The sequence below is a fragment of the Oncorhynchus masou genome, chromosome 16, assembly GCF_036934945.1.
Source record: "Oncorhynchus masou masou isolate Uvic2021 chromosome 16, UVic_Omas_1.1, whole genome shotgun sequence".
Lineage (NCBI taxonomy): Eukaryota > Metazoa > Chordata > Actinopteri > Salmoniformes > Salmonidae > Oncorhynchus > Oncorhynchus masou.
The window spans coordinates 12,098,688-12,125,756 of record NC_088227.1 but is presented as its reverse complement, the minus strand read 5'-3'; the positions used below and the strand labels follow the sequence as shown (position 1 = coordinate 12,125,756).

The 27,069-nt window shown below is 44.2% G+C and overlaps 1 protein-coding gene across 2 annotated transcripts in view; it reads right to left on the bottom strand.

Annotated features, from left to right (window-relative positions):
• Window positions 1–27,069, bottom strand: part of LOC135557476 (acyl-CoA:lysophosphatidylglycerol acyltransferase 1-like) — an 82,740-nt gene that overhangs the window by 15,229 nt on the left and 40,442 nt on the right. For both annotated transcript variants that reach the window (XM_064990747.1, XM_064990748.1), the window contains 3 exons: window positions 24,086–24,181; window positions 19,374–19,659; window positions 7,368–7,494 (listed from right to left, as the gene is read on the bottom strand). In XM_064990747.1, coding sequence (XP_064846819.1) covers window positions 7,368–7,494; window positions 19,374–19,659; window positions 24,086–24,181 — 509 coding nt within the window. The remainder of the gene's footprint in view (window positions 1–7,367; window positions 7,495–19,373; window positions 19,660–24,085; window positions 24,182–27,069) is intronic.

Below are 27,069 nucleotides of genomic sequence, written 5' to 3'. Positions count from 1 at the left end.
ACATGTACTGTATAGTATACTGAATAGTATACTGTATATATGTACTGTATAGCTTTACTGCATAGCTGAATAGTATAGTAGACTGTATAGATGTACTGTACAGTATAATGTATAGATGTACTGTATAGTAGAGTGTATAGTAGACTGTATAGCTGTACTGTATAGATGTACTGTATAGACTGTATAGTAGACTGTATAGCTGTACTGTATAGTAGACTGAAAAGATGTACTGTATAGTAGACTGTATAGCTGTACAGTATAGTAGACCGTATAGCTGTACTGTATAGTATACTGTAAAGTAGACTGTATATATGTACCGCATAGTATGCTGTATAGTAGACTGTATCGTATACTGTATAGCAGACTGTATAGTATACTGTATAGATGTACTGTATAGCAGACGGTATAGTATACTGTATATATGTACTGTATAGCTGTACTGTATAGTATACAGTATCGTAGACTGTATAGTATACTGTATAGTAGACTGTGTAGCTTTACTGTATAGTATACTGTATATATGTACTGTATAGTAGTACTGTATAGCTCTACCGTATAGCAGACTGTACAGCTGTACCGTATAGCAGACTGTATAGTGTACTGTATAGTAGACTGTATAGCAGACTGTATAGTATATTGTATAGATGTACTGTATAGTAGACGGTATAGTATACTGTATATATGTACTGTATAGTATACTGTATGTATATATGTACAGGGCAGGGAGAGAGAGAGAGCATGAGGATGCCGACAGGGCAGGGAGAGAGAGAGCATGAGGATGCCGACAGGACAGGGAGAAAGAGAGCATGAGGATGCCGACAGGGCAGGGAGAGCAGGTGACATGGAGGTGAGTGAGAAAAGGAGCAAATATTGATGGTTAAGAGCGAATAATGTTAATTTAAGATGAGATGTTCCTCTAGGTATGGCTTCTCGTGTATCTCAGATAATACAATCAAGAGAGAGTGAGTTTGAGACAATGGCAGACAGACATGCCAAATCAGACAAATGTGAATGTCAAACCCTATCAAATATGACACTACTTTCAGAACAAAAGGTCAAAAGATTATACTTGGCTCCATTACAGACCCTCCTTTCTATTGTGCTAAATACTTGGCAACACAAAAGTCTCAGCTTGCGTCCAAAGCAGATTGAGCTTTTGTCAAGACTGGCTTTCAAAATTGGTCGGCGGCACTGGAGACATTTAGTGCGCATAAAGGCAGCCAGTGTCACAAATGACCTGTGATGACTCAGATTCAGAGGCCAAAGCCTGTTAATGTGCAACTTTCACGTGAGCTTGAAAGACATCATCAACAAGTGAGGAGAAATCTGATGAAGAATGTTGGGGGTGTGAAGTAGTTGGCATGGCAAGGTCAGGCTTTTCGAGGCGTTGATAAGGAGAACGGGAATTTCAGCCAGCTTCTAAAGTACAAGGCAAAGGGTGATGCAGAGCTGACCACCTGGCCGAAAGGTCACTTTGATTTCACCAGTCCCCAAATGCAAAACAACATTTTGAAGCTGCTGAGCAAAGAAATTGTATTGGAAATAATATCATTGCCAAGTGGTCCAGTTCGCACTTATCATTGATGGCACCCGGGATATATCAGGAGTTGATCAGGAGTCAATATGTTTGAATGCACCTGGGATATATCAGGAGTTGATCAGGAGTCAATATGTTTGACTCTTTGTAGATGCAGATCTACAACCAAAGGAAGAATTCCTGGGACTCTATGGAGTGTCAATGACAAGGCAAAATATTGCCAAGATGGCATGTGATCAAATCAAATTAAAGTTTGTCACGTGCGCCGAATACAACAGGTGTAGACCTTACAGTGAAATGCTTACTTACAGGCTCTAACCAATAGTGTAGAGGAAAGAAAGTGTGTGTGTGTGTGTGTAGGTAAGTAAATAAATAAAACAACAGTAAAAAGACATTTGACAATTAGAGTAGCAAGGCTATATACAGACACCTGTTAGTCAGGCTTATTGAGGTAGTATGTACATGTGGGTTTAGTTAAAGTGACTATGCATATAAGATAAACAGAGATTAGCAGCAGCGTAAAAGAGGGGTTAGGGGGGGCACACAATGCAAATAGTCCGATAACCATTTGGTTACCTGTTCAGGAGTCTTATGGCTTGGGGGTAAAAACTGTTGAGAAGCCTTTTTGTCCTAGATTTGGCACTCCGGTACCGCTTGCCATGCAGTAGTAGAGACTGCGGTGGCTGGGGTCTTTGACAATTTTTAGGGCCTTCATCTGACACTGCCTGGTATAGAGGTCGTGGATGGCAGGTAGCTTTGCCCCAGTGATGAACTGGGCCGTACGCACTACCCTCTGTAGTGCCTTGCGGTTGGAGGCCGAGCAATTGCCATACCAGGCAGTGATGCAACTGGTCAGGATGCTCTTGATGTTGCAGTTGTTGAACCTTTTGAGGATCTCAGGACCCATGCCAAATCTTTTAAGTTTCCTGAGGGGGAATAGGCTTGGTCGTGCCCTCTTCACGACTGCCTTGGTGTGTTTGGACCATTCTAGTTTGTTGTTGATGTGGACACCAAGGAATTTGAAGCTCTCAACCTGCTCCACTACAGCCCTGTCGATGAGAATGGGGACGTGCTTGGTGGTCCTTTTCCTGTAGTCCACAATCTCCTTAGTCTTGGTCACGTTGAGGGATAGGTTTTTATTCTGGCACCACCCGGAAAGGTCTCTGACCTCCTTCCTATAGGCTGTCTCATCGTTGTCGGTGTTCAGGCCTACCACCGTTGTGTCGTCAGCAAACTTAATGGTGGTGTTGGAGTCGTGCCTGGCCATGCAGTCGTGGGTGAACAGGGAGTGCAGGAGGGGACTGAGCACGCACCCCTGGGGAGCTCCAGTGTTGAGGATTAGTGTGGCAGATGTGTTGCTACCTACCCTCACCACCTGGGGGCAGCCAGTCAGGAAGTCCAGGATCCAGTTGCAGAGGGAGGTGTTTAGTTCCAGGTTCCTTAGCTTAGTGATGAGCTTTGAGGGTACTATGGTGTAGAACGCTGAGCTGTAGTCAATGAATAGCATTCTCACATAGGTGTTCCTTTTGTCCAGGTGGGAAAGGGCAGTGTGGAGTGCAATAGAGATTGCATCATCTGTGGATCTGTTGGGGCGGTATGCAAATTGGAGTGTGTCTAGGGCTTCTGGGATAATGGTGTTGATGTGAGCCATTTCCAGCCAGTACTTCATGGCTACGGACGTGAGTGCCACGTGTCTGTAGTCATGTAGGCTGGTTGCCTTTGTGTTCTTGGGCACAGGAACTATGGTGGTCTACTTGAAGCATGTTGGTATTACAGACTCAATCAGGGACATGTTGAAAATGTCAGTGAAGACACCTGCCAGTTGGTCAGCACATGCCCGGGGCACATGTCTTGGTAATCCATCTGCCCCCACAGCCTTGTGAATGTTGACCTGTTTAAAGGTCTTACTCACGTCGGCTACGGAGAGTGTGATCACACAGTCGTCCGGAACAGCTGATACTCTCATGCAAGCCTCGGTGTTGCTTGCCTCGAATCGAGCATTGAAGTGATTTAGCTCGTCTGGTATGCTTGTGTCACTGGGCAGCTGTGCTTCCCTTTGTAGTCTGTAATAGTGTGCAAGCCCTGCCACATCCGACGAGCGTCGGAGCTGATGTAGTGTGATTCAATCTTAGCCCTGTATTGACGCTTTGCCTGTTTGATGGTTCGTCGCAGAGCATAGCGGGATAACTTGTAATGTAATGTAATGTAATGTAACTTGTAAGCTTCCGGGTTAGAGTCCCGCACCTTGAAAGCGGCAACTCTACCCTTTAGCTCAGTGCGCATGTTGCCTGTGATCCATGGCTTCTGGTTGGGATATCTACGTACAGTCACTGTGGGAATGATGTCCTCAATGCACTTATTGATAAAGCCAGTCCCTGCAGCTTAGGAAACAGACCGTTTCAGGCATGTTGGAGGCTGTGGATCATGTCAAAACAAGAATGCATGACAAGCGAACGGAGGAGCACTTTGATGTCTTGTTCGCAAAGCAACTGCTATGGCAACAAAGTTGGACCTATAACCTATTCAGATGCCTAATTTCCGCAAACCTACAAAGCGTTACACCGGTCATGCTGCAGCCCTTATACATCCGTATGCCCAGTTTTTGTACAGAGCCCAATTCTACAATGCCTTGTGAATACTCAATTCATAGAGAGGTTTGATCAAGCTGGATTCCACAAGCTGTAGCAGCTTGAACATGTGCAGCTACGCGGAGACATAGACAAGGTGGTAGACGAGTATCCTGAATTGGATTCAAGACTACTGCAGGTCCCAGTGGCCATGTTTGGGGCTAATTACACATGTCAAAAGAGCTCAGATGTTGCTAGCATTATTGGGGAAATGGTGCCAGATGTGAGAGGTCTCTTCAGTCAGATGGAAGCTTTAGTAAGGCTTCTTCTGCTGGCCATCCCTGACTCTGTAGAGGCTGAGAGGAGTTTTAGTGCCCTGAGGAGGCTGAAGACATGGCTTAGATCATCCATGAGTCAAACAAGGCTGAATAATGTGGCCATGTGTCACGTGCACCAGGAGAAACTGAACCTTGAAGGAATATGCCAGTCTTTTATCGGTGTCAACGAAAAGCGCAAAAAGGCCTTTGGATCCTTTGCTTGAAGAACACAATACAATACACTATTAGACATTATTGTAGAAAAACGAAATAAGGCGTTCATCGCATGTGTTAGTGAATTTGTTTATATTTTAGAATGGCAGGAAATTAGTTTTACATAAAAAAATAATTATATAATCCAGGGGGGAGGGCAAACCACCCTTGATTCCATGGCTACGGCCTTGACACACACTAAAAGGGGAAAAAAAATAATAATGTTAACTTCCAAGGATCAGGGCATTCAAGGAGTTAGTTTGATGGGAGGTAGTAATGTCATTGGCCTCCCCCCTTGCTCGCGGAGCAATAGAGATCACTTGTGCTATTATTTATTTTACCTTTATGCAAGTCCGTTAAGAACAAATTCTTATTTTCAATGACGGCCTAGGAACAGTGGATTAACTGCCTGTTCAGGGGCAGAACGACAGATTTGTACCTAGATTGGGGATTTGAACTTGCAACCTTCCGGTTACTAGCCCAACACTCTAACCACTAGTCTACCCTTCCACCCCAATGTCATGGACCAACTATTTAGATGTGGCTTTTGTTAAGTAAATCAAGTATTAATTATTATTTTTATTTCTCATTTAACGAGGCAAGTCAGTTAAGAACAAATTATTATTTACAATGACGGCCTAGGAAAAGTGGGTTAACTGCCTTGTTCAGGGGCAGAACTGCATATTTTTACCTTGTCAGCTCTGGGATTTGATCTAGCATCCTTTCGGTTACTGGCCCAACACACTAACCACTAGGCTACCTGCCGCCCCAAAGGAGATTTGAGTGCCACATTCATGTCAAGTGTGTCATGATGACTCATGTTGACACGAGGCCAGCCCAACTTCAATGGAGTGGGGGAATTCCTAACGCCGCCACACCAACTGTAGGCTTCGACATGAGGATATATTCCTACCTTTTATGTTGCTGATTTATCCCCTCTGTCTGTACAGAAGTGAGGGGAGCTCCTTAATGCAGTTAGGGTGGCTCCATACTTCCGACTGGACTGTGTCACGTGAAAAGGCGTTACTATGGAGCAACAAAATCTCCATGTCCCTTCTTATGCAAAATTAGAAGTAATTGCATTACAGTGGCACTCCAGGCTCCCTTTCACCTCTTTTATCATGTGAATTACTTCACAATAGCACAGAACACTTCAGTAGGTGGTGCAGGTATCCTCATTACATGGCACAAATGGGCTGTGTAGGTCCTCAAATGTCCTCTATTGTTCAAAATAGTAGAAGAGTATTTAATTTTTTATATTTTACTTTTAACCCCTTTTTCTCCCCAATTTCGTGGTATCCAATTGTTAGTAGTTACTGTCTTGTCTCATCGCTGCAACTCCCGTATGGACTCGGGAGAGTCGGAGATCGAGAACCATGCACTGCTTCTTAACACAGCGCACATCCAACCCGGAAGCCAGCAGCACCAATGTTTCGGAGGATTCACCGTACACCTAGAGACCTGGTCAGCGTGCACTGTGCCCGGCCCGCCACAGGAGTCGCTAGTTCGCGATGAGACAAGGATATCCCTGCCGGCCAAACCCTCCCAAACCCGGACGACGCTGGGCCAATTGTGCGCCGCCCCATGGGCCCCCCGGTCGCAGCCGGCTGCGACAGAGCCTGGGCTCGAACCCAGAGTCTCTGGTGGCACAGCTAGCACTATGATGCAGTGCCTTAGACCACTTGGGAGGCCCAGAAGAGTATTTTTAAAGATCTTACACGGAACCCAAACCGGCTGCGCGCGATCACGACACGCAGGTTAAAATATCAAAACAAACTCTGAACCATTGACATTAATTTGGGGACAGGTCGAAAAGCATTAAACATTTATGGCAATTTAACTAGTTAGCTTGCACTTGTTAGCTAATTTGTCTCATTTAGCTAGCTTGCTGTTGCTAGCTAATTTTTTCCTGGGATATAAACATTAGGTTGTTATTTTACCTGAAATGCACAAGGTCCTCTACTCTGACAATTAATCCACACATAAAACTGCCAACCGAATCGTTTCTAGTCATCTCTCCTCCTTCCAGGCTTTTTATCTTTGAACTTATATGGTGATTGGCATCAAAACTTTCATAGTATCACCACGACAACCGGCAACACAGTTCGTCTTTCAATCACCCACGTGGGTATAACCAATGAGGAGATGGCACGTGGGTACCTGCTTCTATAAACCAATAAGGAGATGGGAGAGGCGGGACTTGCAGCACGATCTGCATCAGAAATAGGAATCACTTCTAATTTAGCCCTTGGCAATGCAGATGCTCGTTGACGCGAGCGAGCATTGTGAGTGCAATAATTGAATAACATATTTCTAAATTTATTTCGCAACGCTCGCGCACGTGACTCAAGCGGTGTCGTCAGGGTATTACAATCTTCTAGAATACAAGACCTCTTTAATGAGAATGGCCAGAGAATGATAGGTAGAAACTGCTGAGGGAAGGACATACGGAACCTGCTGTACACAGCAGAGGCAGAGAGTGTTGGTGAGAGGCAACAGCAACCACCCTCTGTCTAATTAATCCATCATTACTAGATCATAACAACAAGAGCCTTGGGATATTCTTATTCCATTTTCTATGAGAAAGAGTGCCAGACAAAGATATAGGTACTGCAACCTGGCCAAAACTAACCCAACCTCTGATACTCAACAAGTGAGAGGGTGAGAAGCGGAGAGAGAGCGAGACAGACAGAGCAAGAGAGAGGTGTCAGTGTAGTTAGGCTCAGTCCTTACCTGTAGTGTACGTGCGTGACTGTGGGAGGTCTGTAGCCAAAGATCCACGTCTGGATGTCCATGGGCCTGGCTTTGGAGTACGCTATGGTCACATCCACCACCCACTGCAGGCCTTTGGGTTTACTACCTGCACAGACAGAGAGAGTTAAGACATGAATGAGATGGCATCATAGGCAGACAGTGAGGGAGAGATGTGGGCAGAGAGGGAGAGATGTGGGCAGAGAGGGAGAGATGTGGGCAGAGAGAGAGAGAGAAGTGGGCGGAGAGAGAGATGTGGGCGGAGAGAGAGATGTGGGCGGAGAGAGAGAGATGTGGCCGGAGAGAGAGAAAGCGGGATGAGAGATAGAAGGGAGAGAGAGAGAGAGAAAGTCTCTCTCTTTCGAACAAACTCACACGCACAGAGAGCGCTGTAAGGGGTGTGTGTGTTTGTCAGAGAGGGATGTGTGTCCTCAGGGCTGTGACAGAGAGGACAAGTGAAGTTGAGGGCGTTCAAACCATCAGGCAAGGAACGTCTGGCAGACATACAGGCCGGGTTTGAAAACATTAATAGTGGTCAAATCCTTGATTCCTCCGTCCTCGTTACTGAATTCCTTTTCATAGCCCGTTGGAAGGAAGGATCTATGGTCCCTCAGTCAGACCTCCCCCTCCAATGAGCTTTGAAAGGAATTGAGGAAAGGACGGAGGAAGCAAGGATGAGGGCACAGCCACAGAGCCATTACTCCACTCCATCACTCCTGGGTTACATCCCAAATGGTCCTATTCCATATAGGCCCTGGTCAAAAGTAGTGCAGTATAAAGGGAATAGGGTGCCATTTGAGACACAGACCTGGTTTAGGAAGGCGTTACAGGGGCCTCTGATCTATGACTTAAGGCTGCATTGGCCTACCAATACAGATGTGGCCTGTGTGTGTGAGTGTAATATGTGAGTGTAATATGTGAGTGAGTGAGTGTAATATGTGAGTGAGTGTAATATGTTGGTGAGTGAGTGTAATATGTGAGTGAGTGAGTGTAATATGTGAGTGAGTGAGTGTAATATGTGAGTGAGTGTAATATGTAAATGAGTGAGTGAGAGAGAGAAGGATTGTGGATGGCTTGCTTAAGTGGCTGACTGGGTAGTGTTTGTGCATGTGCGCTCGCGCATATGTGCGTTACCAGATGGCGAAGGCAGGAAAAAAAACTGAGATGGAAAAAAGGTTGCCAGCTCACGCAGGTCTTTTAGAATGTAAATCACTTAAGAGCACTTGGACAACTGCCGTTTCAAAACGTTGCTAAGATTAACTCAGACAGAATTACACAAGACCAGAGTGCTGATGCTTGCCAACAGAGCACCTATTCCGAGGTGGGTAATGTTGATGCTGGACAACAGAACACCTATCCTTGGGTAGGTAATATGTAGGTAATAGCTTGGCGCCAGCTCCGAAACAGGTGTGTTGCCAAGCTCGCTCTACATCCATGTACACCAGCAACAAACAATACTGTAATGACAGCACAGCCACTCATTTGATAAGACATCGGAGTAGCCTGGCTGCTGTAAACAGTTATGATGGAGGGAGCATACACAGGGATCCCAAATGGCACCCTATTCTAAATATATAGTGCACTACTTTGGACCAGGACTCATGGGTAGTAGTGCACTATAGAGAGAATAGGGCACCATTTAAGATGCAGGCAGGGACAAATGTCTCCTTGGCAAAAAGGAAAGTCAGGCCACACTTTTAACCAATCAGGAGGTTCCTTGTTCATACCTTCTACTGAAACAGGGGTTTAATAGACACCTGTGATTGGCCACTGGCACATGGGAAAATCCCATATAAAGCTTACTAAAACCAGCCAGTAAGCATGCAAGTGACTTTTCCACTTAACCATATTACACGTTTGAATAATGGAACCAAACCACATTACACTCTTGAATAATGCAACAATTCCCAAGCATGTGCAGACAAAGGATTTACTTTCTCATCTAGAGGCTACACATTACATTTTTGCTTCAAGAAAAAAAACACACAGTTGCTAACAGCATGTCTGTAAGTAACGCTAGCCTATGAAAGATGAATGATTAACCCTCCCATACGAATATAACAGTACAACAGGCCTACCTTACAACATACCAGTCTTCATTTTTAGCAATATCAGGCAAATCAGTACATGTAGTAAAAGGAAATTGCAACTGAAAACGTGGGTATAAGTGAATTCATAAGTGAATTCATATCCACCAATCCCCCCTTTCATGCCTCATGATTTGTCAACTCATGCACAATTAATCTGCACTTCAGTCTGATCAACTGTAGCCTTCTGATAACCACAGCTGCAGGTAGCCTAGAGAAGCCAATGCGCTCTGATCATATCTGGGCCTGGCTAGGGGAAATGAAGCAGTAACGTCATGCATCTATAGCCTAAGCTGTGTATTTGTAGCCTAAAATAGACCCATATATTTACGTTATTTTAAATAAATTAAGGACTGGAATAATTAAATCGCCACAATAGTGATGACATACTGTATGAGAATATATGTTTTATTACAGATACAAAGGCCTTGCATAAACATAAAGCTAGCTCAGCCTGGTTAGTTATATTGTCCATCTGCAGTCGTCTCTGTCTGTAGCTAGGTTTCCATCCAATTGGCGACAGATTTTCATGCGAATATCCCAAAAATCTGCATAAACACACTATACGCATTTTCCCAGCAGAGGTGTGTTTCCATTAAACTGACTTGTTGCGTGATGACATAGTGAACATAAAAAAACCTTTTGCAGGTAAATTCCCATGTAAGAAAAAAAAGAAAAAAAAGTTTCCATCATGGTTCTCACACAAAAAAAAGATTTATAATTTTTTAAATGTATTTATTTAACCTTTATTTAACTAGGCAAGTCAGTTTAAGAACAAATTCTTATTTACAATGACGCCCTAACAAAAGACAAAAGGCCTCCAGCCGGAACGGGGGCTTGGGACAAAAACGAAATAAAAATAATATATAAATATAGGACAAAAACACACATCACAACAAGAGAGACAACACTACAAAAAGAGAGACCAAAGACAAAAACATAGCAAGGCAGCAACACGTGACAACACAGCATGGGAGCAACACAACATAACAACATGGTAGCAGCACAAAACATGTTACAAACATTATTCAAATCAAATTTTATTTGTCACATACACATGGTTAGCAGATGTTAATGCGAGTGTAGCGAAATGCTTGTGCTTCTAGTTCCGACAATGCAGTAATAACCAACAAGTAATCTAACTAACAATTCCAAAACTACTGTCTTATACACAAGTGTAAGGGGATAAAGAATATGTACATAAAGATATATGAATGAGTGATGGTACAGAGCAGCATAGGCAAGATACAGTAGATGGTATCGAGTACAGTATATACATATGAGATGAGTATGTAAACAAAGTGGCATAGTTAGTGGCTAGTGATACATGTATTACATAAGGATGCAGTAGATGACAGAGTACAGTATATACGTATACATATGAGATGAATAATGTAGGGTATGTAAACATTATATTAGGTAGCATTGTTTAAAGTGGCTAGTGATATATTTTACATCATTTCCCATCAATTCCCATTATTAAAGTGGCTGGAGTTGAGTCAGTGTGTTGGCAGCAGCCACTCAATGTTAGTGGTTGCTGTTTAACAGTCTGATGGCCTTGAGATAGAAGCTGTTTTTCAGTCTCTTGGTCCCAGCTTTGATGCACCTGTACTGACCTCGCCTTCTGGATGATAGCGGGGTGAACAGGCAGTGGCTCGGGTGGGTGTTGTCCTTGATGATCTTTATGGCCCTCCTGTAACATCGGGTGGTGTAGGTGTCCTGGAGGGCAGGTAGTTTGCCCCCGGTGATGCGTTGTGCAGACCTCACTACCCTCTGGAGAGCCTTACGGTTGTGGGCGGAGCAGTTGCCGTACCAGGCGGTGATACAGCCCGCCAGGATGCTCTCGATTGTGCATCTGTAGAAGTTTGTGAGTGCTTTTGGTGACAAGCCGAATTTCTTCAGCCTCCTGAGGTTGAAGAGGCATTGCTGCGCCTTCTTCACGATGCTGTCTGTGTGAGTGGACCAATTCAGTTTGCGTGTGATGTGTATGCCGAGGAACTTAAAACTTAGTACACTCTCCACTACTGTTTCATCAATGTGGATAGGGGGGTGTTCCCTCTGCTGTTTCCTGAAGTCCACAATCATCTCCTTAGTTTTGTTGACGTTGAGTGTGAGGTTATTTTCCTGACACCACACTCTGAGGGCCCTCACCTCCTCCCTGTAGGCCGTCTCGTTGTTGTTGGTAATCAAGCCTACCACTGTTGTGTCATCCGCAAACTTGATGATTGAGCTGGAGGCGTGCGTGGCCACGCAGTCGTGGGTGAACAGGGAGTACAGAAGAGGGCTCAGAACACACCCTTGTGGGGCCCCAGTGTTGAGGATCAGCGGGGTGTGGAGATGTTGTTGCCTACACTCACCACCTGGGGGCGGCCCGTCAGGAAGTCCAGTACCCAGTTGCACAGGGCGGGGTCGAGACCCAGGGTCTCGAGCTTGAAGACGAGCTTGGAGGGTACTATGGTGTTAAATGCCGAGCTGTAGTCGATGAACAGCATTCTCACATAGGTATTCCTCTTGTCCAGATGGGTTAGGGCAGTGTGCAGTGTGGTTGAGATTGCATCGTCTGTGGACCTATTTGGGCGGTAAGCAAATTGGAGTGGGTCTAGGGTGTCAGGTAGGGTGGAGGTGATATGGTCCTTGACTAGTCTCTCAAAGCACTTCATGATGACGGAAGTGAGTGCTACGGGGCGGTAGTCGTTTAGCTCAGTTACCTTAGCTTTCTTGGGAACAGGAACAATGGTGGCCCTCTTGAAGCATGTAGGAACAGCAGACTGGTATAGGTATTGATTGAATATGTCCGTAAACACACCAGCCAGCTGGTCTGCGCATGCTCTGAGGGCGCGGCTGGGGATGCCGTCTGGGCCTGCAGCCTTGCGAGGGTTAACACGTTTAAATGTTTTACTCACCTCGGCTGCAGTGAAGGAGAGTCCGCATGTTTTCGTTGCAGGCCGTGTCAGTGGCACTGTATTGTCCTCAAAGCGGGCAAAAAAGTTATTTAGTCTGCCTGGGAGCAAGACATCTTGGTCCGTGACTGGGCTGGTTTTCTTTTTGTAGTCCGTGATTGACTGTAGACCCTGCCACATGCCTCTTGTGTCTGAGCCGTTGAATTGAGATTCTACTTTGTCTCTATACTGACGCTTAGCTTGTTTGATAGCCTTGCGGAGGGAATAGCTGCACTGTTTGTATTCGGTCATGTTACCAGTCACCTTGCCCTGATTAAAAGCAGTGGTTCACGCTTTCAGTTTCACGCGAATGCTGCCATCAATCCACGGTTTCTGGTTTGGGAATGTTTTAATCGTTGCTATGGTAACGACATCTTCAACGCACGTTCTAATGAACTCGCACACCGAATCAGCGTATTCGTCAATGTTGTTGTCTGATGCAATACAAAACATATCCCAGTCCACGTGATGGAAGCAGTCTTGGAGTGTGGAATCAGCTTGGTCGGACCAGCGTTGGACAGACCTCAGCGTGGGAGCTTCTTGTTTTAGTTTCTGTCTGTAGGCAGGGTTCAGCAAAATGGAGTCGTGGTCAGCTTTTCCGAAAGGAGGGCGGGCAGGGCCTTATATGCGTCGCGGAAGTTAGAATAACAATGATCCAAGGTTTTGCCAGCCCTGGTTGCTCAATCGATATGCTGATACAATTTAGGGAGTCTTGTTTTCAGATTAGCCTTGTTAAAATCCCCAGCTACAATGAATGCAGCCTCAGGATGTATGGATTCCAGCAAAGAGTCAAATAAAGTTCGTTCAGAGCCATCGATGTGTCTGCTTGGGGGGAATATATACGGCTGTGATTATAATCGAAGAGAATTCTCTTGGTAGATAATGCGGCCGACATTTGATTGTGAGGAATTCTAAATCAGGTGAACAGAAGGATTTGTGTTCCTGTATGTTTCTGTGATCACACCACATCTCGTTAGCCATAAGGCATACGCCCCCGCCCCTCTTCTTACCAGAAAGATGTTTATTTCTGTCGGCGCGATGCGTGGAGAAACCCGCTGGCTGCACCGACTCCGATAGCGTCTCTCCAGTGAGCCATGTTTCCGTGAAGCAAAGAACGTTACAGGCTCTGATGTCCCTCTGGAATGCTACCCTTGCTCGGATTTCATCAACCTTGTCAAGAGATTGGACATTGGCGAGAAGAATGCTAGGGAGTGGTGCACGATGTGCCCGTCTCCGGAGTCTGACCAGAAGACCGCCTCGTTTCCCTCTTTTACGGAGTCGTTTTTTGGGTCGCCGGCTGGGATCCATTCCGTTGTCCTGGGTAAAAGGCAGAACACAGGATCCGCTTCGCGAAAGTCATATTCTTGGTCGTACTGATGGTGAGTTGACGCTGATCTTATATTCAGTAGTTCTTCTCGACTGTATGTAATGAAACCTAAGATGACCTGGGGTACTAATGTAAGAAATAACACGGAAAAAAAAAACAAAAAACTGCATAGTTTCCTAGGAACGCGAAGCGAGGCGGCCATCTCTGTCGGCGCCGGAAGTATCATATTGGGCACAGTCAACAGCACAAACGGTCAAGAAGGTAAAGACAGTAAGAGTGTCCATGATTGAGTCTTTGAATGAAGAGATTGAGAACTGTCCAGTTTGTGTGTTTGTTGCAGCTCGTTCCAGTCGCTAGCTGCAACGAACTGAAAAGAGGAGTCGACCCAGGGATGTTTATGATTTTTTTTAAATTTAACCAGGGAGGACAGTTGAGAACAAGTTCTCATTTACAACTGCAACCTGGCCAAGATAAAGCAAAGCTGTGCAACAAAAACAACAGAGTTACACATGGAATAAACAAACGTACAGTCAATAACACAATAGAAAAATCAATCTGTATACAGAGTGTACAAATGAAGCAAGGAGGTAAGGCAATAAATCGGCCAATAGTGGAGAAGTAACTACAATTGAGCAATTTACACTGGAAGGATATATGTGCAGATGAGGATGTGCAAGTAGAAATACTGGTGTGCAAAATAGCAGAAAAACAATATGGGGATGAGGTAGGTAGTTGGTTGGATGGGCTATTTACAGATTGGCTGTGTACAGCTGCAGTGATCGGTGAGCTGCTCTGACAGCTAACGCTTAAAGTTAGTGAGGGAGATATGAGTCTCCAGCTTCAGTGATTTTTGCAATTCGTTCCAGTCATTGGCAGCAGAGAACTGGAAGGAAAGGCGGCCAAAGGAGGAGTTGGCTTTGGGGATGACCAGTTAAAATATACCTGCTGGAGCGTGTGCTACGGGTGGGTCCTGCCAACGAGAGCATACAGGTCGCAGTGGTGGGTAGTATATGGGGCTTTGGTGACGGCACGGATGGCACTGTGATAGACTGCATCCAATTAGTTGAGTAGTGTGCTGGAGGCTATTTTGTAAATGACATCGCCAAAGTCAAGGATCGGTAGTATAGGCAGTTTTACGAGGGTATGTTTCAAAAGCATTATCATTTATACTGTAGAAGTGTTGGGCTGAACGAGACAATTCTGTTTACACTGCCCTGCCTTGGAGAGGGGCAGCTGTTGTGCCAGTGTTGTGCACAAACTCCGGAGGTAGCACTCCAGACAGGAGATTTCTGCAACTCTACATTACAATAATGTCTCTTGAGTATCGGTACCTTTGAGAATAGCCCCTAAGCCAACAGCGAGATGCTCGGCCGCTTGCTTGTCACGGTTCTGGGTTCAAACAGTCTCTGTGCTGTTGTGGGTGACAGTATTTACCCCAGGTGACGTTGTGGAGCCGATACACAGCCGTGATGGTGCTGCGCTCACATTCACATCAGATCCCATTTCCTCCGAGAGGCCCATTGTCTGCTGTGTGAGTCAGATGGCTGGCGATTTTACAGCTAACTAGCTACTTCACCTGGTGATATTGGACTTGAGTATTATTGTGTGTAGCTATGCTTGCTACCAGTCAACTACCTAGCACATAGAGCATTGTATTGTGGGTTTTGTAGTTGACTTGCACTGAAACAGATGATTTCCACATGTTGCTACCAACCTTATGACAAAATGAAAAATTAATTCACAAAAAATAATGTTCACACATTTTCCAATAATCATCAAGCCCCATCATTACATTTCCCAATTCTTAAATTACATGATTTTTTATTGGAAAACAAATTCACCAAGGAAGACTTGCAACTTCTATGCAAGGTATTTTCTACATGTATGAACACTTTCCAACAGACCTGGATGTATTGGATAGCTCAGCTGTAAGCACAGAGTTATTGCAGGACACAGGAGTTAGCAACCCCCATGGTGGCTAGATCCCTTAGCCACGCACTCAATACTGCTGGCCTCAACACGGTCTTACAATTACGAGAAAGGCAACAGGACTCATTTAAAATGGATTTTGAGCTAAAGCCAGGGAATTCCAAAGTGCATGTGCACGTGAGTGATGGTGTGTGCGTGCGCCTGTCTGTCTGTGTGTGTGGGGGCTCCTGCCTGTGTGTGGGTATGTGCAGCCTGCCACTGTGTGCAGTCTTTGTTTCCCAAACTCAGTGGGCCATTAGGTGAGGCTTATTGATTGGCTAGGGGGCTGGTTGTCAGCAGTGGACAGGAGGGGCAGAGCTCAATTAAGGCCAGTCCTGATGGATGGATTGATGGAAGAAAAAAATGAGGTTAAGGAGAAAATGAAGGGGAAAATAAAGGTTTCATTTTCAGAGCATTTTCTTAATTTGCGGAGATGCATAAACTAGTCAGTCAGTTTATTTAGGCTTGGTCCCAAGACGGGGAAATTACTCTACTGTAGATCGCCGCTGGGGTTCCAGGGGACCTCTGTTGCAATTTCCGCCTCCTTCGTACGTGTGAGACACTGTGTGTGTGTTTGTGTCCCACCCCTCCTCCATCCTGCCCACCACCCCCATTTAAAACAGTATTCTCAGAGGGCAACACAACAGAGAAGTGATGATTTTATGGTTTGAGGTTTTGAAAGCGTGTTCTCGACAGGCAACCAGCCCAATATAAAACTCCCATTTGAGCAAGATCTGCACACATTCTATTTATAGGATGAGTGCCACAAAATTCACAGGAACACTACGGTAGTTTGAAAGAATAACTCAGTGGTCTGTCAGACTTACCCTGACTACAGCACCAAATATTTATTAAAGAAGATACCAGTGACAATTGTGAGTTTTGGGAGTCAGACATGTGGTTCACTGACAGTGTAACAACATTTGGCCTGTGGAGGTATATTGACTACAGCTCAGCATTCAACACCATAGTGGCCTCAAAGCTCATCACTAAGCTAAGGACCCTGGGACTAAACACCTCCATCTTCAACTGGATCCTGGACTTCCCAATGGGCCGCCCCCAGGTGGTAAGGGTAAGCAACAACACATCTGCCACACTGGGAAGCCCCTCAGGGGTGCATTCTTAGTCCCCTCCTGTACTCCCTGTCCACCCACGACTGCGTGGCCAAGCACAACTTCAACACCATCATTAAGTTTGCTGACGACACTGATCACCGACACCGATGAGACGGCCTATGGGGAGGTCAGAGAACTGGCAGTATGGTGTCAGGACAACAAACTTTCCCTTAAAGTGAGCAAGACAAAAGGAACTGATCGTGGACTACAGGAAAAGGGGGGGGGAGGTAAAACAAGCCCCCATTCACATATACGGGGCTGTAATGGAGCGGGTCGAGAGTTTCAAGTTCCTTGGTGTCAAAATACAAAAGGCACTAGCACATCTGAGCAATCTTTTTTGCAGGTGCATGGTAACAGTTGAACAAGATGAAGGAAAAAGGAAACCGCACACTGCTCGATAGCATCACTGATCTTTAATAAGCTTACGCATCGGCCTCACGGCCTTTGTCAGAGCTTTTGTGAGTAAAAAAAATAATAATTGCACCCTTATGTAGACCTAGCCCCAACCACATCTGTTCCACGCATCGAAAGGGGTTGGAGGCGAAGGAAAAACATAAGCGCTATCAAATATAACAATATGCATTTCTGTAAAACCACAATGAGGAAATAGCAAGTTTTCATTAGTCATTGGGTACATCGTATGAAAAACAGAGTAATCTTAAATAGGGACATAATTCATGCTCAAATTTACAACATACAACATAATTTCATCATTACGTCCTTTAGGAAATAATGTCTGGAGGGAGAAAATCCAAAAACATCATCTTTTACTCAGAGATTCATTGATATTAACTCCCCTGTCTGATATCTTAACTTTCTCTATGCCACAAAATCTAAAAAAGGTAGAAATGTCATGCTTCAGGTCTTTGAAATGTACTGCGACTGGATAATCCCTGTCGTTTCTCCTGATTTAACTTTAATGTTCACAGATTCTCTGTTTGAGAGGATGAGAGGTTTTACATACATAGCACAGCCCTCATGGACATTTAATATTGTAAATAACATGGGTGGTGGAACACGTAATAATGTCATTTATTTGGAACCGTTTTCCTGTGTGTGGGTGGCAGACATATTCACACTTCATCATATTGTTGCACTGTGCGCATCCTCTGCATTTATAGCTACCATTTGGAAGAGGGCATAAAAGAGCCTGGCTGATTGTCTTTAGTGGCTGGCAGTTGGCATGAATCGCGTAAATTGCGACCTCTCCTATACACAATAAGTGGTGGATTTTTAAATTCAGACGGTAAAAGCTGGGTCCCGATGATAAAACATGCCAGTGTTTCTTGACCGCGTCTCCCACTTTTCGCGAGTTCAAAGTATGTGGTTGTGAACATTACAGAGTGTTCTTTAGCTTTAGCAGGTTCTTTATGTAGTAAATCAAATCAAATCAAATCAAATTTATTTATATAGCCCTTCGTACATCAGCTGATATCTCAAAGTGCTGTACAGAAACCCAGCCTAAAACCCCAAACAGCAAGCAATGCAGGTGTAGAAGCATGTAGTAGTTCATCTCGTGTTTTTCTCAATGTCAAATTAATTAAGAGCTTCATCCACACATTGTGGCGAATAGGCTCTTAGAAACCTAATGCGCATCTCCGATGCTTTTTCTAGATAATCCTCTGTGGAGTGGCATATACGGCTCAGTCTGAAAAACTGGCTTCTTGGAACAATTAATCAAATGGCCACCCGGGCTATTTACATTGACTGACCCCCCCCTTTGTTTTTACACTGCTGCTACTCACTGTTTATTATCTATGCATAGTCATTTTACGCCTATCTACATGCACAAATGAACTCGACTAACCTGTACCCTCTGCACACTGACTCAGTACAGGTCCCCCTATTGTTATTTTATTGTGTCACTTTTTACAGCCAAAATTGCCTGTCTGATTATTAGTTCAGTACCCATAATCCCCCGCCCTCTCCCCAATTTGTAAAGTATGGAGCTAGAGGTGTTGCACTCTGGGAAGCACATGCATGAGTACTGAGTTGGGAAGGTCAAGAGCAGGAAGTGACTCATGGTGATGCGTCCTGATAACACTTTTTCAAGGAATCGTGAGGCTTTACCTGAAATCAGGTAAAATAATGTTTAAAGTTGGGGTCAATTCCAATTAAAGTCAATCAATTCAGAGAGTAAACTGAAATTCCAATTCAATAATTGAAAAAAGGGCACCTGTTTTTTATGACTTCTCAATAACCTGAAAGCGAGAAGCTATTTATATCAAAATAATAGTTTTATACATTTTAAATCACTTCCTGAATCGACCGACCCCCAACCCTGATTTAAACAAAGGAGACCTTTGCTTGGTGAGCCCTGGAGGCTGACCTGGCCCTAGATGACTATAATAGGTGAAGGGATAGACAGGTACAGACAGAAGTGACTGGCTGCAGGGGAGTGTAACCACAGGATTAGAGGGGAGGAGGTGAAGACAGGTTGCAGGTGTGTCACAGCCCACTAAGACCTCAGGTGATGACCGGAGATTTCGAGGCAGAGTAAGGTGAAACGGAAGAACGTGGTGTGTGTGTGTGTGTGTGTGTTCGTCACCCACCTGACTGGCTACGGTGCACTGTGCTGGCCTCTGTCCCCAGGCAGCCGTTCTCCTGCTGCGGCCCCAGGGTCTTCAGGATCACCTGAGTGGCACCCAGCCGCGGCAGCGTCACATGCGTCAGGTGAGGAAGCGAGTTCTTCTTGGCGAATGCCTGGCTGGTTTCCCGCCGCTTGCGCAAGAAGCCGCCTTCTGGGAAGAGAACGATCCACTTTCTGTCACGGCTGTGATAGTACCGGTCTAGGTGGTCCTTTAGGTAGATCAGCTGCTTGTCCCGGTACGCTTTACCCTGCGGGTTAAACAGGGAAACACAGAACAGGGGTGGCATGAGGACGCTATCAGGGATGTTTAGATGTAAAGGCTTTGCACACAAAAGATATCGCAAAAGCTTAGTTTTCCATTTGTTTTATTCTTCATTGCTGAATTGGGGTAGCGTTCAGAGGGAAAACATGTAAAAGCGTATAACAAAGAAAAATGAAAATCTTTATTTCTTATTAGCCAAGTCCAGATAGTCACCCCTCCCCGTTTTAGTCTGTTTTCTTTCGTTTGGTGCCTAATTAACACAACCTAGTTTAGCTTTAGCATAGAGAGGATACAATACAGTATTGGTGTGACACTCAACCAAGCTCCACTGAAATGAATAGACAGTGAAGTTCATATTAGCTATGGTAACATTAGCAGTAATAGCCTTAGCATTAGCAGTAAGAGCATTGCGAAAATTGACAGAGAGGGTTTTTGGATTGATTTCCAATTAGGCCAGGTTCAGAAGCACTTTAAAAGGCATCAACACACTGGATTGATGTGCCGGTATTGGGTTTCTGAATTTGTGTGATTAGTACATGTGGTATGTTATACAATACATCACACAAGTATTGGGACAGTAACACGTGTTGTTGTTTTGGCTCTGTACTCCAGAACTTTGGATTTGAAATGATACAATGACTATAAGACTAAAGTGCAGACTGTCTGCTTTAATTTGAGGGTATTTTCATTCATATCGGGTGAACCGCTTAGAAATTACAGCACTTTTTGTACATCGTCCTCCCATTTTAGGGGACCAAATGTATTGAGACAAATTCACTTATATGTGAATTATAGTAGTAAAAAGTTTAGTATTTGGTTCCATTTTGCAAGCACGCAATGATTACATCTTGAATACGGATAGTCTTAAATTAATCGTGAATAACGATGAGTGAGAAAGTTAGACGCACAAATAGCATACCCCCAAGACAGGGGACGTTAGAATTGTTTTGGGGGGGTATTATATTTATGCCTCCAACTTTCTCACGTATCATTATTCACAATTAATTCAGGGTTATCTGTAATCATGGTAGCATCCACATTAATGTAGAAGTGTTTAGAAACATTCTATTCTTATTTACAATAAAAGCGACTCCAAAATGACAATACATTATTTACCATTAATTTCTATTGGGCACAAAATAAGCTGAAACACAACCGAAATAAACAGCAAATGCCTCCAACAAATTTGTAGACTCACAAGCTTGTTGTAGTCATTGCGTGCTATGAATATGGGACCAAATACTTAACTTAATACACACAACCGAAAGGTTGCTGGATTGAATCCCTGGGCTGACAAAGTCATTCTGCCTCTGAACAAGGCAGTTACCCCACTGTTCTCCGGTAGGCCATCATTGTAAATAAGAATTTGTTCTTAACTGACTTGCCTAGTTAAATAAAATGTTCAAATTAAAATTAAAATAAATAAATAGGGGGACTGTGCTGTAATTTCTATACGGTTCACCCCTTATGGATGCAAATCTCAAATTAAATCTGAGAGTCTGCACTCTAACCTTGTAAAATATCTATAATTTCAAATCCAAAAGTGCTGGAGTACAGTTCCAAAACAAAATAATTTGCACCGTCCCAATACTTTTGGAGCTCATTGTAGCCTACAGTACGTTGTTATTTGAAGTGTTGGTATGTATCAATTTAAACATCTAAACTAATTCCACTACCATAAAACATACTTTTGGACAGCTGAAGCAAGCAGAAAATGTTTCTTCAGGACATTGACCTTTCCTCCAGTTTGTGTTGGCATGTGCCATCTTGTTTGTATGAGTGCATGCAAGTCAGTCTAAGTAAAGACCATGGTACTTGACAAACTGCGCAGTAACAAAACATAATTCACTGGCTATCATGTTGTGTGTTATGTTATTTACATTTCATCATTCATGCAAGTGCCATGTCGAGTAAATAGCATAGTACTTGCAGTATAATTAAGCATTAAGGCCCAAGAGGGTATGATATAAATATACTACGGCTAAGGGCTGTTCTTGGACGGTGGCTGGATACAGCCCTTAGCAGTGGTATATTGCCATACACCCCCCTTTCTTTAAGTGCAGTCGCAAAAACCATCAAGCACTATGATGAAACTGTCTCTCATGAGGGCTGCCACAGGAAAGGAAGACCCAGAGTATCCTCTGCTACAGAGTTAGAGTCACCAGCCTCAGAAAGCGGCAATTAACTGCACCTCAGATTACAGTCCAAATAAATGATTCAGAGTTCAAGTAACATCTCAACATCAACTGTTCAGAGGAGACTGTGTGAATCAGGTCTTCATGGTCAAATTGCTGCAAAGAAACCCCTACTAAAGGACACCAATAAGAAGAGACTTGCTTGTGCCAAGAAACACGATCAATGGATATTAAATCGGTGGAAATCTGTCCTCTAGACTGGGAGTCCAAATTTGAGATTTTTGGTTCCAACCACGGTGTCTTTGTGAGATGCAGAGTAGTTGAACAGATGATCTCCGCAAGTGTGGTTCCCACCGCGAAGCATGGAGGTGGTGGTGTGATGGTGTGGGGTACTTTGCTGCTGACACTTTCTGATTTATTTAGAATTCAAGGCACACTTAACCAGCATGGCTAACACAGCATTCTGCAGCGATACGTCATCCCATCACAATCATTTGTTTTTCAACATGACAATGCCCCAAAACACACCTTCAGGCTATGGAAGGGTTATTTGGCCAAGAAGGAGAGTGATGGAGTGCTGCATCAGATGACTTGGCCTCCACAATCACCAAACCTCTACCCAATTGAGATGGTTTGGGATGAGTTGGACCACATAGTGAAGGAAAAGCAGCCAACAAGTGCTCAGCACATGTGGGAACTCCTTCAAGAATGTTGGAAAAGCATTCCAGGTGACTACCTCATGAATTTGGTTGAACGCTGAGAGTGTGCAAAGCCGTCGTCAAGGCAAAGGGTGGCTACTTTGAAGAAACAAAAATATATTTGGATATGTTTAACACTTTTTTGGTTACTACATGATTTCATGTGTTATTTCATAGTTTTGATGTCTTCACTACTATTCTACAATCTAGTAAAGAGTTAAAATAAAGAAAAACCCATGAATGAGGTGTCCCCAAACTTTAATTTGATTTGAATAGAACTGCTGGGCCAGCAAGCAACTGAATCAGCTGCCAGTCACCCGTCCGTCTGCCTGCCTCTCTCTGTCTGTCACCCAGGCAGAGAGCATCTCTGTTCCATTCTCTTCCAGCTGCTCCCACACTGCAGGCAGGGTCACTTCGGGCCAGCGGCTGGACTACTGTACCATAACACTGCTCTACTGTGCTGTCCACTGGGCCTGCCTGGCTGTGTCCCTGTTCGAGGAGGAGGCTGTAGCCACTTCCTGCCTGCTGCCGAGCTGATATACTGCTCAGCTGGAGTGCATGTTAAATGAGTGGCTGTGTGTGTGGATGTAATAAAATGCTAACTCGTGGGGCTTGCAATGTCACCATTTCATTACACAAATATACACATTGGTGAAAATATAAAACTATAGTGAACAAAATGACTGGGCAGGGGCGCAACCATGGGTGGAGCCAGGCCCACCCACTGGGGACCCAAGGCCCACCCAATCAAAATTAGTTTTCCCCACAAAGGGGCTTTAATACAGACAGAAATACTCCTCAGTTTCATCAGCTATTCGGGGTGGCTCGTTTCAGATGATCCCGCAGGTGTAGAAGCCGGATGTTGAGGTCCTGGGATGGCATGGTCTGCGGTTGTGGGACCATTTGGATGTACTGCCAAATTCTCTAAAACGACGTTGGAGGCGGCTTATGGTAAAGAAATTAACAAAATTATCTGGCAACAGCTCTGGTGGACATTCCTGCAGTCAACATGCCAATTGCATGCTCCCTCAACTTCAGACATCTGTGGCATTGTGTTGTGACAAAACTGCACATTTTAGAGTGACCTTTTATTGTCCCCAGCATGAAGTGCACCTGTGTAATGGTCATGCTGTTTAATCAGCTTTTTGATATACCACACCTGTCAGGTTGAAGGAGTATCTTGGCAAAGGAGAAAAGCTCACTAACAGGGATGTAAACAATTGTGCCCAAATTTGGACAGAAATAAGCTTTATGTGCGCATAGAACATTTGAGATCTTATTTCAGCTCATGAAACATGGGACCAAGACTTTACATGTTGCGTTTATATTTTTGTTAAGCATATATTTTAAGTTATTTTCTGATTTCATTGAACAGATCGAGACGATGACAGTGTGTCAAAGTGCAGTTGGCCAAATTCAAACCTATGCCAACGCCGTATGTGTGCCAGAGGCTGCGGCATGACCACTAAATCAGTCAGACCACATCAAAATATCCTATCACAAAAACAGTTGTGATGAGATAGTTGTCAGCCGAGTAAAAGCCTCCTAGATAGAGGTCTCTTGAGTGTGTCTGTCTCACCTGTCTGATGAAGAAGTCCCCGTGGATGAGAGACACCAGGCCAAAGTTGGTGTACTTGAACACGTGGTCCATTAACCACATCATCTTCCTCACCACCTAAAGGAGAGAACATTACAGACTGGTCATACAGACACAATCTATAGGCAGGCACAAACGTACGCTGAGACTATGAAGTCATAGTTCTGCAGTCTGCACACACGCTCAGTCTACTGTATGTAGCCATCATGGTCTGCACACACAGTGTATATAATCATAGGTATGTAGGCAGGCAGGCATAGACAATTTACATAACTCTAAGTCCCAGTGAGAAGCTTTGGCCCCTTGTGGCATTTTCGCCACTTCCTTCTTTATGCACTAAGAGCATAACTAGGCTGAGAATGCAGTTGATGAGGTGGATCATGTTTGTGCACCACAGCTCAACTAGCCCCCCGCTCACCACCACCTCCTGGCAGCCCCAGTAGAAAAAACCCTTAACCCTCCAAACCAAGGGCTCATCCCTGGGATGGCAGAGGGCTGCGTGTGGGGTTGGCAGTCCTGCTCCACCAAGGAATGTACTGTCCTGGAGGAAGGACAGGACAGGAGCACCAGCCCCTTCCCCAGTGGCTCTACCCACCACAGAGGGGGTGATGGGTAGGGCAGTTGTGTGAGGTTATACAGTATGACTGTCGCTTAGGCTGCAGAAACCACAGCCATTTCTAGGCTCCTCTATCACACGGTTTTATTTTCTTCATTTTTTTTTAGCCTAGGTCACAAACTGTAGCCAACTCTTCTCTTAGTGTCATGTTTTGCATAACAATGAACAAAACACAGAGAGGAGTTGGCTAAAAATACAAACTGGACCACAAGGATGGAAGTTCATAGAAACAAAGGGGAAAAAACGACTCAATCATTCACTGTAGATATAGCAGCCTATGAACTGACAAACCTCGCAGACAAGGAGATGAACAGGTATAAACATGTGTCTTTTATACCATTCCATCCAAATGTCCCTGTCAATATTAATTCACTGCTCGTCAAAACATCAGGAGTCGTCCTCCCTCTGTAAGCCAGGTCAAAGCCACAACCATCCTGGTCACAGTTCCACCCCTGAAGCATGAAGAGACAGACCGTATTTGCACAGTATGGTAGCAGCCAGCCAGCAGTGCTGCCAGAGAAATAGGAGTGGGCCAGATAAATAGTAATTGGATTAAGTAAACCTATCGATTGGTCTTTTGTAGCTGAGCCAAGGCCGTGACGATGTTTGATCCTGATTGTGTTCAGAGTGTAGTGTACGTCCCAAATGGCACTCTATTCCCTTTACAGTGCATTACTTTTAAAGAGGGCCCATAGAGCTCTGGTCAAAAGTAGTGCTCTATAGGAAATAGGGTGCCATTTGGGACACAACCAGTGAGTTTGGGACATAGACACTGGCTGAGGGAGTAGGAGCTCACATCTCATCACAAGACAGGCCAATCATTTCAAGTTAAACGGGAGGGAGGCTGAGAATCCGATACCTGCTGGCTAGCCAGAGTACAGTATTGTGTCAGCTGCTGGCACAGAAACTTCACTAGATGGATACTGAAAGCTTGTTACCTAAAGTAAAAGGTTTTATGAATGGTGTCAACACTGGGCTAAACGCGCAAACAAAAAGGAGGTATTTGGACAAATTATGGACTTTATCGATCAAACATTTATTGTGGAACTGGGATTCCTGGGAGTGCATTCTGATGAAGATCATTAAAGGTAAGTGAATATTTATAATGCTATTTCTGACTGACTCCACAACATGGTGGATATCTGTATGGCTTGTTTTCGGTAAAAACCTTTTTGAAATCTGACACAGCGGTTGCATTAAGGAGAAGTGAATCTAAAATTCCATGCATAACACTTGTATCTTATGTCAATGTTTATTATGAGTATTTCTGAAAATTGATTTGGCTCTCTGCAAAATCACCGGATGTTTTGGAACTACTGAACGTAACGCGCCAATGTAAACTGAGATTTTTGGATATAAAAATATACTTTAGCGAACAAAAAATACATGTATTGTGTAACATGAAGTCCCATGACCCCATGAGTGTAGCCTAGTGGTTAGAGCGTTGGACTAGTAACCGGAAGGTTGCAAGTTCAAACCCCCGAGCTGACAAGGTACAAATCTGTCGTTCTGCCCCTGAACAGGCAGTTAACCCACTGTTCCTAGGCCGTCATTGAAAATAAGAATTTGTTCTAAACTGACTTGCCTAGTTAAATAAAGGTAAAATAAAAGTAAATAAAAAATCTGATGAAGATCAAAGGTTAGTGATTAATTTTATCTATATTTCTGCTTTTTGTGACTCCTCTCTTCGGCTGGAAAAATGGCTGTGTTTTTCTGTGACTGGGGAATAACCTAAAACATTTGGTGTGCTTTCGTCGTAAAGCCTTTTTGAAACCGGACAATGTGGCTGGATTTACAACAAGTGTATCTTTAAAATGGTGTTAAATCTTAATTATGGGATTTCTGTTGTTTTGAATTTGGTGCCCTGCACTTTCACTGGCTGTTGTTGAGGTGGGACGCTACCATCCCGAATATCCCAGAGAGGTTAATCAACTTTAGAATAAGATTTACGTTTGAGGTCACTTTCCTTGTTTTGAAAGAAAACAACATTTTTTGTCCATTAAAATATCATCAAATTGATCAGAAATAGCTTAATTAAATATTACCCGCAAAACACCAGTCTCAACGTCAACAGTGAAGAGGTGACTCCGGGATGCTGGCCTTCTAGGCAGAGTTGCAAAGAAAAAGCCATATCTCAGACTGGCCAATAAAAATAAAATATTAAGATGGGCAAAAGAACACAGACACTGGACAGAGGAACTCTGCCAAGAAGGCCAACATCCCGGAGTCACCTCTTCACTGTTGATGTTGAGACTAGTGTTTTGCGGGTACTATTTAAAGAAGCTGCCAGTTGAGGACTTGTGAAGCGTCTGTGTCTCAAACTAGACACTAACATACTTGTCCTCTTGCT